This window comes from Bombus vosnesenskii, unplaced genomic scaffold (genome assembly GCF_011952255.1).
Source record: "Bombus vosnesenskii isolate JDL3184/JDL3185 unplaced genomic scaffold, Bvos_JDL3184-5_v1.1 scf7180000013267, whole genome shotgun sequence".
In the NCBI taxonomy this organism is placed as follows: domain Eukaryota; kingdom Metazoa; phylum Arthropoda; class Insecta; order Hymenoptera; family Apidae; genus Bombus; species Bombus vosnesenskii.
Window position 1 is genome coordinate 2,107,165 of NW_022882927.1, and position 15,527 is coordinate 2,122,691.

Here is a 15,527-nt window from a genome sequence, read left to right on the forward strand (position 1 = left end):
GGATTACGTACAGACAAATGATAATATTAAAATTTTTTGTTATTCGCGCAATTGCCAATGCTTAAGCTTCTTCGTTCCATAGTTTTTCTGATACTAGTTTTCCGTGCTCGCGAAACGAAAGGCTACATTGGTTATGGGTTTAAAAAAGTTCAACCTCTCATCGGATTCAAACACTCACCGGTTTATCGTGCAATCCCATGAATAATCGACAGTTTACATCCGAAACAGCGGGAGCATGCGTTAGTGTAAAAAAGATTATACACGATTTATAAGAGGATTTGCGATAGACGAGCGACCAGTGTTGCCCTGCAGATATTGATAGAGGAAATCGAATTTTTGTGTACTTTCTTCCATTATTAAATCACTCGGAAGATGGATTCGTTTGCTTTAATCGTACATAAATCGAACGAATCAAGAGCGATACGTGGAATAGAAAGCGGATACCGATGCCCGGATCCTCATGTTCCAAAACTTCAATCCTGTTGCGATTCTCGAATTTATACCATCTCCACCTCGCCCTCGCTTTACCTTGAAAAAACGTACTGCAACGTTTTAAACAAATACCTCATATGAAATTTAATAGGAATTTCATACGAAGTTGATACGAAGAATTTTTTCATATTTTGCTCAAGCTTCAGATGTTTCTTGACGTTAGAAAAATACAATTGGGTACATGAACATTCGTCGTCGTAGCAACGAATTGACAAGCTGGAAGTACAGCTTTCGTAATTTGGGAATTGCACGAATAGTTTTTACAATTTCAGAATTTTGTATTAGATAGGAAAAATAACGTACAACTTACAGATAGTTTTAATATTAGTAAATTCTGAACACGGTTGAACAAATGGAACTTGAGCATAGAATTGTTTCGCTATCGAGTACATTAGTTGGAATATTTTCTATATTTTCGTATCTTTAAATTTCTCATAGATGCAGAAGAATCGACAGTTTATTGGTAAAATATACTTGTGGAACCTTGCCTGTTTTATCGTTGAATCATGCAAGAGAAAATGTATTATTTTCCAAACGTAAATACGAATAAAATTTACATGTATTATAGGCTATAGAAATAAATAAACAGCAAAGTAAATTTTATGGAAATTATAATAATGTTTATCGTTGTAGCGTAAAATTGAATCGAACAACCAGATATTACAAAATCAGAAATTAATAACGTTATAAATTAATACAGTTGATTAAATTTCAATTTTCTAATAACGAATACCAATAACGTGGAATCAGTCAAATACTCTTGGCTTATTTTCGTCGCAATTCATCTCCTTCGCTCGTTTTTCCCGCGTTCCTCCTGTGTGCACACCTCGTTCGTGTATTGTTGATTGGCAACTAAGTGATTGCGAATTTTGTAATTAGATGGTAATGACAAAACCCGCGATCACTTAGTTGCCAACCCAATAGCTTCGCCTTTAACTTGGACAAATTTCGATCGCTATTCGACCATTCGAATTTTTGAACCGCCTCTATTTCCTTCGTATCCAGTCAATTTCCATACTACGAAAGTGATTTATGCGCGTACAAAAATGTAGGATACGTACACGAAACACAGTCGCGTCAAAGATACAAATATTCATACATATATGCATATCAATAATTATCAGTATTGTAGGGAAGAAAATTTATAGGCAACAGTTGTTCGCAATACAGCGCTGTAAAGATAGCGTTTTGCACAGATAACAGGCGAATATCAATGGAACAAAAGTTTCGAGCTGAGGCAACGTTTACATTCGAAACACGTTGTGCACGCGCATTTTTATTTTACAAAGTTTCCCTTGCGGATGACACAAAAGGCCTTTCTTCTTTCGTTTTCGTGATATTACACACACGTTATATGTGTCTGCGCTTGATAAAAAAATCCAAATAGAAAGAGCAGCGAAGTCAAAGCAGAGAATATACTCGTCGCCCTTCCTCTAAACTCGGATGCGATGTAAAGCACGGAACACAGACCAATACTAAAGACAAGAATCAAGTTTCCCGGATATAAAGGAAGCCGAACAATCTTACGGAAACCCTTGGGATGATATAATAGAAATTACGAGGGCCACGTTTCTTCTCTTTCTTCCATTCGCTCAGAGTAATTCACTCGAACGTATTTACTTACATCGGTGTTTGTCGTTCATATCGAACAGTCGAATCATAAAATCGAAAAAAGAAGTCGAAAATATAGGATAAAAATTTTCTTTTTTTTTTTTAATTTTTCCATCGAGACAACGATCTACAGTGAGATCCGTTATAACGAGACGCGATAAAGTGCAGGCGTACCGAGCGAAAATTCAAAGTCGATTTTCTCGAAAACAAAACCTCGAACGAAAAATGTTTATTCTATATTTTCGACTTCTTTTTTCGCGTAGAATCACCCCGTTTTCGCTTGTATCGCCAGTTACCAACCACCCTGTGTTAGCACTTGGAGATTTTCACATTCCACAGACCGTCTTCCGATATTCGAAGTATCCTAAAAAGTTATTTTCCACGATTCAAAAATTATTCTTATCGATATCTGTATTTTCGACCAATCGCGGGAGACGCAATCGCGAAGAAACACGTCAACGGGAGTCGTAAGTTCCCGGTACGATTATAATAATCGACGCCGCGAATAGATCGATCCCCTGATTTCCGTTGAGATAATAGAGGTGGTTGAGTCGGGTATAACACTGCGATTAACAGGGTTATAAACTTATATTTTTAACAATTAAGTTACACCGTTGCTTGTGATATACGTCGTAGACAATGATTTGACGTACAGAGATGCGATACACTGGCACAATATTCGTTGGTAATCGAGCAAGGCTCTTAGACCTTTTTGTTATAGTTGACGTAGCAATGAGGCAGACGAACCCGGTACTGACTTGTTGACTATTCTAACGTTGTAGAATAAGTAAGGTACAGTGACTATGCTGTTTCGGAGGAAAGTTAATGATGGGTGTTGTCTAGCGCACGGGACCATCGGATTCGTTGATGACACTTTTGGTTAGGAAAGTGAGGGCAGTAGACGTTGCTTCTGATTGGATAAAAGAAGGTTGGTGGACTAGGAAGGGTCTTAGTTGCCCTCGATAGTGTAACGTCGATTCACATCAGAGGCCAGGCCACACCACGGACAGGACGGCACCCAGGTGTCTGCACATCCTTGGCGCGTACCCTCGATAGTCTTAAGTACCCATCAGGGGTCTTGGAGTTTTCATAGTTGAGGTTCTTCGGACCAAGCGAGTATTTCTTGTCTTAGATTCCTTTTACGTTTATCGTCGACCACGTGTTAGCATAGAAAGTTGGTTTTCTTCGCATCTGGTATGTTCCGTTAGCAACTTTCTCGCGAGAGCGGCTAAAACCCTTCCTGGTTCACCAACCGTCTTATTATCCAATGGGAGACGGTGTCTACTGCCCTCACTTCCTTAACCAAAATTGTCATCGACAAATCCGATAGTCCCGTGTCCTCAGACACACCCATCCCTAGCCTTCCTCAGACACAGTATCGTCGGTAAGACTTACTTATTGTGTATCCTTAGAATAGTCAACGTATGTTTACCGGTCTCTACCCTTATAACAGTCGCGTACTTAACGTATCGTTGTAACTAAGTTTTACATAACGTGGTTGGAGTGAATTGTGATTTATGTTAATTCAGTGTGTGTTACATCGTAATTGCTGAGTTCATAATAAAGTTTAATTAAAACAAAATTAATAGTTGTGTTACGACTCGGCTATTTTATTTCATCAAGCAACCCTAAAGTTTACGTGACAATAGAAAGTTGCTAGTGCGAAGTGTCATACGTGAGAAAAAGCTAACTTTCCCGTGTCAGCCGTAGTAGACAACAATCTTTAGAAAGCGATTTAGAAAAACGATATTTGTTCGATCTGAAGGACCTTAGCTAGCAAATTCCTGAGATTTACGATGAGTCCTTGAGACTATTGAGTTTCTTTTTTTTCTTTTTAGTTGTTTACATTCACAATTTGCCCGATTTGGACATTTGGTAGAATTTTTTGGCTGTTTGATTATCATGTAGGTGGCTAACTATCGAGTGTACGCAGTAAGGATGAGCGGACATCCGGTTCCCTTCTTGCCCACGATGTGTGGCCTGATCTAGGTAGAGTGTCGCCCGACGTAACAATGTCTTTATATCTGCGAGCGTTTGCGTTTTACGCGAATTCTGTGCGTTCTCGTATCTGTAAATCTCCTATGAACGTACGAGCGTCCACGCGTGTTAGCTAGGTTTTCTACGTTGTAAACTTTCTCAGTTATGAAAATTCCCTGTTAAACGATTGAACGCGTAAAATTCGTTTTCGGATTTACCGACGTAATCAGTGGCGATTAACAGACAGTATTCATTACTGCGCGTAATAATTCACGTGCTCTCGTTCGCGTCCCATAATGTGCAATGTTATGAATAAATTGGCGAACGTATTAATCGCAGAAAGAAATCGAAATAGGTTGTACAATTGAATCCCGTGAAAGTTAAATGGAATCGATATTACTCTAACAGGATTACGGTATAATCTGCGAAATTGGCTTGCCATTCGCCCGTTAAAACTAATTAAATTTGCGTAAGAACGATTCGCGATAGGATGTCATTAAAAAAGAGAAGAAAAAAGTATAAAGAGATATTTGGAAGATCAACAAGTAAACCTTAACAAACAACTGGGACAGAAGAATTTTGAAACGGCAATGGCAGGAAACGTGGAATTAATAGCAAACTGATGGCCAGTAATGGCGTATCTGATCAAAGGGTTCTAAATGTACAGCGTGTCTGTGTATTAAATGAACGAATTTGATTTATATAATGATATACAATTAAATACGAAACGCGCACTGTATTGACGCACTGGATTCTCATGTACAGCATCGTATTAATTTAAAGTGAACAGCTTCTATTAATATCGAAATATTGCTTAATTTTCAATATCGTGTAATGAAAATTGTGATCGTATAATTTTTCCTATTCCTGGTCCTGCTTCCACTTTTTACCATTTACAGAAATTCTACTCTAAAATTCTTAATAGACAGCAGAAAATTGTACGACGTTCGTATTGCTGAAGAGTAAAATAATACGAGTTACTACACAGATAGAACACAAAATAATCGAATGCACATGGAAGATTATCCCTGCCAGATATTAGATCAAGATTCAGTATCCCTATACATATAGTAAGAAACGATATATCGATCGATTTGTTTCTGCAATACGTCGTATAGGGCGCATGTATAAGCCATTAAAGCCTGAGTTAGTAAAATTATTAGTAAACAAGCTTCGTGGACACGCGCTCCTCGCCGTAGAGGACAGTCAAATAAACGATTCAAACGATTTCGGGAATAAATTAATTTTCTTCCAATTTTCTTCTCTTTCAACAACATTCTTCTCATTTATCTAAAACGGCACGTACATAAAGCGCTTAACAGCTCAAACGTTAAATTCATTTTCAACTATTTCCAGCGGTTTTGCGAGAAAAAGTGAAAGCAATCAATGCTGAACTGTGTTATTTGTCTGTCGATAGAGAGTAACATTTTTCAGTCGAATAAGAATCGGGGGAAAAATGGTCGCGAAAGAAATTGCAAGCTAAATTAAAAGGAAAATTGCATGGATGTAGCGAGTGCAGCGGCAATGGCGTGAGTACGGTAGCAAAACAATACAATTCGCCGGCATCAGTCCGTGCAATTTAGTCGATCATGAAAGTAATTAATGCGTTCGACCCGATATCCTCGCACAGACTCCGGCTGGTAATGGAACTGACAGAGAAGTTAGGGGAAAGAGAGACGGGAAAAAAGGAAAATACAGGGGGGGAAAAAAAAGAGAGAATTCGGTGAAACTAAACAGAGGCAATTATTACGCGCGTCGCGCTTCGAGAGTCACCGATACAATTGAATTGGACGCCATTGTTTTGCAACATACTGTAAATAGGACACGGGCACATCGTATTTATATATTCTATAGTCTATAGCGTCGCGTTCTCTTCGGCGATTCGTTCTTTAAGACGACAGAATGCATTTAAAGGATTCGATATCCCTAATTATATCATTGATCTTCGATATTTACCGCGACACGACAGCACAAGATTGCGTAACGTTCTCTTCGTTACAAAGCGAAGGTACAGTGACTCGCGAAAGTATTCCAGCATTTACTACGGGAAACTTTTCTGAATGTATCAGGTTGTCCGGAAAGTGTCTTTCTTTTACAGACGCGTCTTTTACAACAGCGCATCTTCATACAAACACGAAACCTATGCTGTCGAACGTTGTGATCTTTAAGTTCGATAGAACAAAATGGATCATAGGTAATTCGATAAAATAATACAAAACGGAAAATCCGTTATTTCCTTATAAAACGAAAGAAACTTTTCGACCTAATATGTCATTTGTTTAGATATTACAGGCATTCTACGAAGCTTCTTCAAACTTTACTGGCACTGCGACGAGACGCGACTATCGACGATTGCAACAGTAAAATTTGGAAGCATCTTGAGACTGTATATAAAAGAGTTACACGACGTTTATCGAAAACGTACGCTTAGTGGAAAATTAGCATACAGCGCGAATAACAGCACGATCTTAATACAAAAGTCTTAAACGTAGAACCAGCGCTGAAGACAATCTAGCGAACAACTGTCCGTTCAAATACTTTGGTAATCTTCGCGAAACGTATACTTCCAACGAATATCTTGTAACGTCCGTACGCACATCTTCGTTGGTTTGAAATTTCATCGATGTAACGACGACGGTCGAGCCTCGTTACGACGCTAATGAGAGAAAATATTTTTTATAATCCATACGAAGAAGAGCTTCGAACGTCCGAATACTTTTGCGAGCCACTGTATTGCTCGCTTCGAGTCGGCATTTCTTTCCCTCCCTCTTGATTTACTTTTTTCTTTTTTTTCTCTCTCTCTCTCTTCCGCTATCGACCGTGCTTTCGAATGCAATTACTCTGCAAGTGCCCCCTTCGAGCGTGCCCCGATACAGGATTTTTCCCAATATCTGTATTACAACGGAACGAAAATCCGCGCAACTCGTTTGCGATGCAAATCAACGCGAGAAACGTTCCATCCTTTCGCCTATTGTAAAGGTGTATCGCATTATACGTTGTTACGGGAACGTAAACGCGCTTTCAGCGCGTGTAAACTTGTATCGATGATTGTACGGTAGAAACGAGAGTATAGGAAAGAGCTGTTACTTACGAACATAATGGTAACGATACAGTAATAACGAGCAATAATAATTCGTTTAAACGAACGATTAAGGATGCTTTTCCTTTTTATACCGCGCCTGTGAAAGGCGCAAAACAATTAATCAAGTTTTAAGTAGAATTTGTTCGTTGCAGTTCTCATCGAGACGGACAAAAAGAAATTGAATTTGTTATGAAAATTTAGTTTCTGATCAGGACATTTTTTTACCGTCGAATGTGCAACTGCTCCGCGTTGAAATTACACAGCGATATTTAAATATCGTTAGGTTTAATCGTTTTATTATGTGGCAGCAACCGTCAGTCACGTTTGAATTAATGTTTCTAACGTTATCGTGAATGTCGCGTCGCTTGTTCAAGTTTTCACCTGATTTTCGTTAATTATTTAACTGTGTGCTGGCAACGTGGGGTTAAATAAATCAATCGCATCCGCGATCGAGTTATATCGCATGAACGATGCAAAGCGACGTAATGATTAAATTATTTCCAAAATAAATTGTATACACAGGGTGTTCGCGTAGTTACGGTAACGTTTCTCGTGAAATGTGAAGATATGAAAAAGAGGAAGTTTCAACGTCTTTGGAAACCAACGCGATAGCAAACGTCGATGTTTCGTATTGGCAATTTCCTATTACGATCAACGTTTTCTTCGTTACGTTCCTTGTCAAAGACAACAGCGAAATTCTGTTCTCTTCCGTTTCTTTCGCAAAGCTATCGTTCACAAGATAAACATCGGATAGTAACTACTCGAATATCCTGCATACACGATAAACCGATCGATCAAATTGCAAACTTCCTATTTTATAAAATTCTTTATTTCTCACGCCGACGAGCAACAACTGCAAGATAAACGGTAACATCGTGGCGAAGAGAAATAAAAGCGAGAAGGTACAATAGTTGCTGGAAACGTAAATGATCGGAGTTAAATATCGGCCAGGGGCCATTATCCTCGCATAAATCATTTCATGGACATTATTTGTACGTAGATTCGCCTGGATAATTATACAGACAATATTTCCCCGTTTCCATGGTGGTCGTTGCAGTAAACGAGTATTTACGGGAAGACTTAGGGCAAGCGGATGCCACACAGCACTAGTTATTTGTGTTATCGTAAATGCCTGTTATCGCGTTCTACGTCCGTTCTTTCTTACGTCGAGTGCTGGCTCGGTCGTCAGCCACCCCGTTGCTAGAACGTAAAAAGATTTTTAGAACGTCGTTATCTTGATCGCGTCAAGGTAATCACAAGTCTCGCTACTTTATTTTTTGTTAAAGGTGGAATGGCGCTGGTGATGCTGTTCGCGAGCCTGCTTCTCTTTGGCCGAGTTTCGCTTTAATCACGATCAGTAAGTTGGACGGGTCTTTGGCTCAATTTACAACGAACTATAACTTCGAAGACAGGAGCCATCCGAAATCCTCCATTATTCGTCGTACGAAGGAAAGTGGGTACACCGTTTGCATCAGTGAAATTGCCAAAGGGATACCAAAGTCGATCTCCCTCAAGATACATACATACAGGACATTAACCACTCGTTTATTAAATCTACGTCGCCGCACTAATTCGCCACCGTTCATTCTCCATCGTTTTACTACGTGTAACTATCACGGAAAAGAGTATCGGCAATAAGAGGAGATCCGAACCTACCGAAGGAAGATTCGCCATGCGAAATAACTATGAAGTTTTAGAAGAGTGTACAATGGTGCGTTGATCAGAGATACCGCGGTTTTCGTCTTAATCCTCGAGTAAATTTCCGAGCTTGGACTGATCGAAAAATTGAGTCTTTTTTTCTTTTTTGTTCGCGTGTTCTTAACCGAACGATCTCTCAATTTTCTAAATTTCGATCATCGTGGAATTAAAAGTTGACAAAGAGTATTCGATATCGAATTTCAGTTACATGGATTCCAGTCCTTAGAAAAGTCTAAATACGATTTATTTTTAACAAATCGATACGATGGATGGAAACATGAGAGATTCGCAAATAAAAATATTATCGCGCTTGATTAGTTGGAAATGCGAGTAACGAGTTTCCCGGCCAATCGAGCTTCACGAGCAACGTGATTTTTTATTAAAAAATCAAATTTATCGCATTATTTCGAATATAGATTTAAACGATGAAATATAATTATTGAGAGACTCGCTGGATCTCTCGCAACGATCAGTTACTTTGCATCTCTTAACAAATTTATAAAGTAAGAGGCTCGTGTATCGCTTAACAACACGCCGCGTGCACTTGCTAAAAACTTCATAACGTTTTATCTTTACAAACTCGAGAACGTTCCCTGTTAGTATAGATACTTAACGAACGCGTACGAAGAGAGGATATTACGAGAGTTGTATAAGTAACGAAACGAGTCTATAATTTGTTGTAGAATGACGTATCCAAAGTGCTGAATTGTTAATGTTTTTCTCCTCGTACGGAAACGAATTTATTAAATCGCTATGAACTATCTGCCCGAAGAATTTATTTGAAAGTCATACGTATAGTGAACAGAGAAACACGAAATATTCGCCTTCCTAAGTACACTACGAATGTATTTATTATTACATCCTCTATATGACTGTGATGTTTCCATTCCTTCTTAGTTCATTAGAAAAACGAATACAAGTCTGAATATAACGCGAATAAATCATAGAGGGGTTCGTAACGTGAACAATAGTTGATCGAACGGTTACGAACCGCCGCTCAAATTAAGCGAAGAACAAACGGATTTACGATTTGCTATCGGAGCTTCGATATCTTCAAAGAATCAATTTAAACAAGCGGAGAAAGTACCGGCGCGATACGAATTTCGCTGGCGAGCGAAATTAGCCGGTTTTAATAATGTATGCACGTGTTCGAGTATTGAAATGTGTAATCGTAAGGATGACTATCAAATCGAGAAGTATAGTCAGACAGTAGAGGGAAGAGCAATACCTAACTTTAATAATCGATCGGGACAATTACGACTACGCTGGTTATTGCTGAAGAAGTTTGAAATAATTTTCTGAACACGGTTCGAATACTATAGGAAGGTGATTCTATCTATTATGAAGTATATATGTAAATTAGGCTCATCTTGGCAAATTATTGAAACCAAAAGCCGAGTTGCTGAGAAGGAATATTTCGTTCTTAAGGAAGAATCATTTTATTATACGCTCTAGTTATATGAATATACGAATAACAATCTGTGTAATCTAACAGCAAGTGATACACAATTTTTAATATATTTTGTGATATATTTGCATGAATAATTGGAATATTTTTAACAAACGAAGTAATCGAGTTTTTCGTCGCTTGACCTATTGATTCTCAATTCTGTCCCTGATAAGCTACGTTCAAAACGACAATGAACGGCACTTAAACAATAGTTAGATTCTGTTTCGAACCGAAGCAAGAGCGAATAGTTCAGGAAATGTGCAAACAGTCGCGGTTTAATGAAAAGACAACAGAGTAAGAAGTTGCAGCTCGGAGGCTGTTAAGATAAAACACGATACATAAAACTTTCATGCTCAAACTTCATCCACTTCAGGTATAATCAATAAAGACAAATGTTTAACGACCAATGCGAGAAAGAGGGATGAAGGAGAGACAATGGAGAAATGCATCGGCACATCGCCATGCCGAGGCAGAAAGTCATTATCGTCCAAGTTAACGATAGTTTCGCGGTACTTCGCACAAAGGTCCGCCACTTTCCTGGAAAATTATTTCAAACTATAAACCGGCCAAACTGTAAACCGAAAATCAAGCTCGCTTCCTCGAGCTTCTCGCGTTTAAGCATAGCCAGCAACAGAAGTGAAATGTGGTTTTATACAATCATTGTGACCGTCAATCTCGAAGATACGTCGATCAAATATAATATCGTGTAACGAACAACAAAAGCAAATAAACTATAACGAGCGAACAAGGAGAATACAAAGATCATCGTTGATGTTCAAAAATGTTAAAGCGCCAAGGATACATCGAAGGAAGATAAAATCGTTAAACTCTGGCGAGTTCGACATTGCATCGATGTATCCAATGATACATAAGGATAGGTAGCAATACTGTCATTGTGTATGTTAGACTACTGTGGATATTTTTTAATAGGTTTATAATGCGTTGACTACTTCTCCCGAGTTTCTAGTTGATTTATAAAGAAAGAAAGAGGTAAAAGAGAGGAGTATGACTGTGGATTACGATTTGAACGTCTCTGTGCGCATGAGAAAGTAAAAAATGGACTGTACAATGTATATGAGCAGTTATCACTTACGTTTATTGTTATTTATATGTTGTCTATGAAGAGATGAATACGGCAGAAACACTATTAGGAAGTTGTACACCCGAATTGGCACTATGAAATGCTTCTATGTAACTACCACGTTGTAAATATTGTTATATTTAATCCGTTCGAGTTGCTGTCAACAACAGTATATTGTCAAGCTGTTTCATTCCGTACCGATAAAGCTCGGTACGTGGCGGAATTAAATGAGAACGATATATGTCGTAGCATTGGTGGTCCGAACCTGAGGTCTACTAATTTTGCTGTTCCGTTTCATGCACTCAATCTCACGTCTACATTGATTTAGACAGCGATAAACAGGCGAATTCGTTCGTTTCGCGTTGCAGCTAAAGCCTTAATTAAAACGACACTTATCGATTCTATTAGGAGCTACGTATTAAACGCAGAGAATTTGATATACGTACGCGCTTCTAAACGTAGGCGAGATTATACTTTTGCGCCGTTCTATAAAGTTAATTTGCCGCAATAAAAAGAAAAAGAAAAAAAGAAAATGCCTAGTTGAGTTTGCGAAGATTAGTGCACTTGTATGCAGTTAAAGGAGGATCTATGTGTACAAGAACGACTTAACTAGTTGAATAGTTATTAAAATTTCAATCTCTTGCGATTTACGACTCAACGAGCGCTCCGTAATTAGGCAGGAAGTTCAGGGGCGGCCTAGCAGCAAGTTCCTGAGTCCAAAGAAACAAAAGAGAAATAAAAAAATAAACTTTTATCCTTACACACCGCATATTACTGGGACCTGTAAGTTATCAAAGTTGCGCCTGGGGCGCTCCAAAACTTTGTCCTGCGGTTAAAACTGTTCAAAAGCATCGTAGTCATGCTCCGGACAAAGCGCGATCATTGATCGGAGCATCGACTATGGTATCCGCTAGTGGCGGATGTATTTTCTTATTCTGTTTTGAGGCTCTTGCCGGAACATCTCACGCATAAGTTACTAAACTGTAATGCAATCATCGTTACTGTCCTAATAAACCTTAACATATGACTCTGTACGAGACGTCTAATAATTTTTCTTCGCGTCACAACGAGACGAATTTGTTAATTTCAGTTCTGTTTGGGAAACGTTCGAGTAGATGCATATAAACAGTAACGTCCTAAGTAAAATCGAATGTCTTCTGGTTTCATCCTAAAATGAATTATTACGACGATGTTAAATAATATTTTATATTTATGGCGTTAAAAGCAAGTCAAATATATACTGAAAATAAAAATACATGAAACATAGCTATATACGTAACTAGCTGTATTTATTTTCAAAAATCTGGTTTCTACAAATATATTCCTAAATGGAACTGACATTATTAAGAATTTCTTTGCATTTTTCTGTACGTTCAATTAGTGCATATCTTTACCTGTTTACTTTATTCTTTACTTGTCGAAACTATCAATCTTAAGGATATGCTGCTCTGTTTTCATTTCAGATATCAGAAATTTCATAAAGACACGGAACAGTTGTGTCAAACGTAATTAAAACTTAATTTTTATCGTCATTTGTTTAAACAATTAATTAGAATAAAAAGTTACTTTGGAGTGATACATATAGTGTCAATATAAAATAAAAACTCTTATTTTAAATTGCTTTCAAATGACCACAGTCTTTCATTTTCTCCTATTCCAAGTAATCTTCGTTCAGTTTTAATTAACAAAATAATTCATACATATTCCGCAGAAAAAACTTTATTAAAAAGAGATATGAAAGTAATAACATAACCTGTAATATTAAGAATTTACTTTTTCGTGAAAACTATAAGAAGAATTTACGCAATATTACAATTTAAAACACTTTGAAGTTTTCACGATGAAACGGCCTTTCTTGCAGGAACAATTTGGACTGAAATTAATAAAATGTTACAAAAATATATATACGTACTTTAATCCTTTGTCCCTACACGATTTTATTTTATTTTTCATTCTTGGCCTTTGGTATCACACGCAAATAGCACAGTGTCACAGGTGAAGAGATCTGAATCTTTACTTTCAACGCAGAAGATTTATGTCATTACACAATAAATTTGCGCAATAAATTCTTCAACATTATGTCATCCGCTTTATTAACCGCATTCACAACCGTGTATTTGTATTTGAAGAACGCGGATACGTATATCGCATTCGCCAAAGTTTGCGGCGAAACGACCTTACTTATACTAGCCATGACGTTAGCTGTTTATATCGAAAACGCTAACCGATCAGAATATCGAATACATAGGAACTTCGCAGATGTTCGCCACGTAGAGAACTCCTTTGTAGATTTACCACGAAAACCTGTTCATCAATTTCACGTCCCACATTGCCTGTTCGCTTTACGGTGTTCTTTTTACGCTGAAAACAAGCCACTACGGTCCTGGAGACGCTGGTTAAATTCCTCCATAACTTTGCAAGATCGTTAACCAAGGAAAGATCTCGCCACTTGAGCTTAAAGTGCTATGAAATGAGAATACTCTGTTCGCGTTGTATAAACGTCCGAGTGAAATTGTTTGAGATAATTATCTGTAGCAATTAGAACGCGAACAAACGGTGTGCAAGCACTCGTACAACAGTAAAACGTCACTATTCTTTAACAAAATTATTTTTTCAAGTACGAAACGTGAGAATAACCTACAAAGGACGCGCTGAAAGCCTTCCGTTTTTCTAACGGCATTGGTCACTTGCCAGATGCACGTAGATGTAACTGGGATAAAACGCGTGCGGGTGGGCTACACTAAAAAAAAAAGTTTGTCGCCATTAAATCTCCTTAACATGTTATTTTTATTTTAGAGCGTGTCCCGTTTGCGTCAGAATAAAATGCGTTAGATTCAACGTACTTTTTTATGCAGCTAATGTCCGTGTCCGGGTATCGTTGGTTTATTTAAAGAAACGAGTCACGTTCTTTGTTTTCGATTTCCGAAAACATTTTTGCGAAGGGACAACCAAAGATGTCCTTTTTTCTATAAATATTATATTCGTGTAATAATACCTTAAAGACGATAAAATAGATCTTCTGATAAATAATGTGAAAACGGAATTTCTTCGATTAAATTATCAGTGTAAGTAATAAGTTTTATAGGTACTATTACGATGTTTAATTGATCGAACAAACAATTTAAACACCAATGTTTATTTTTAAATTATTTGATAAATTTGTTATCGTGCGATGTTATCATAGATAAGATACCCTCGTTATTTCTCATACAGAAATAGACCATTTTCACCTAACACGTAGCGGCACACCGCGGCGAGCGTATGTAGTTTGATATTCATTCCACGTATCACAGATGTTACCTGCATTTTAAAGTTCGTGGTGTCGCAGGTGGTATCATCCGTCGTTCACGAGAATCACGAAACAGACAAATAAATATAAAATTATCCATAATAAGTAACATCTAAAATCAAAACTCTCTTCTATCCTCTTATTAGAAAAAATACTCAAAACAAATGCCTGATTCTCAGCTCGACGAATTTTCTCAAAAATCAACTAGAGAAAATCTCGTTACAACTTAGTCGTAACTGTGACAAACACAGAAAACACTTGCAGTTCTCAAAAGTTCCTTTCTTGCGCGTTCGAAAATGCGCTCCGAAAATTCTTAATCAATTCAATATATGAAAGAAATTAGGTCAATTGCCAGAGCGTCGCGACGCTTCTTGCGATATGCTATCAGGAAACAAATACATGAGAGTCGCTGATCGGGAGAATTCGGGTGTTCTCGTGACGTTTAATCGCCCCTCGCCACAGGCGAGGTACATCTGTGCTCTTACATCGATTCACTTACACTAAGTTGCTCGTACAGTACAGTTAGCGTCCGCGGAGCACACGGAAACGTGAAGAGGTTGGCAAGGAAGAAAGGTGTGCGATCGACGTGTAGAAAGACAGCAGATTGTGTACCGTGAATCGCGCGCGTGTGCAGTGCGGTGTATCGCGTGAAGGAGCAGCCGTGCGTATGCGTAGCCGGCTATATGGACGAACTTGAAGTCGAGAGGGAAGAAGCTGTGCGAGAGTAGACAGAGCGGCGGCGGTGGTGAGCGCGGGCAAGCGGGTCAGCATTGGTAAGCAAGCAAGTAAGAGCACGATTAGCCGAAAACGCGCAGTCGCGCGGTGATCCTGTCGGGTGGGAGGCGAT

The 15,527-nt window shown here is 38.3% G+C and overlaps 1 protein-coding gene and 1 long non-coding RNA gene across 2 annotated transcripts in view; one reads left to right on the top strand and one right to left on the bottom strand.

The window, feature by feature from the left end:
• Window positions 1-8,577, top strand: part of LOC117230729 (suppressor of lurcher protein 1) — a 524,767-nt gene extending 516,190 nt beyond the window's left edge. The window contains exon 13 of the mRNA XM_033488449.1: window positions 8,449-8,577. Within this exon, the coding sequence (XP_033344340.1) occupies window positions 8,449-8,510 (62 nt within the window). The 3' untranslated portion in view covers window positions 8,511-8,577. The remainder of the gene's footprint in view (window positions 1-8,448) is intronic.
• Window positions 8,578-12,661: 4,084 nt separating this feature from the next.
• Window positions 12,662-15,498, bottom strand: LOC117230731. The gene is made up of 2 exons (XR_004492831.1): window positions 14,235-15,498; window positions 12,662-14,131 (listed from the first exon to the last, which is right to left on the bottom strand). It is a non-coding gene; the product is annotated as an uncharacterized LOC117230731 (long non-coding RNA).
• Window positions 15,499-15,527: the final 29 nt, after the last annotated feature.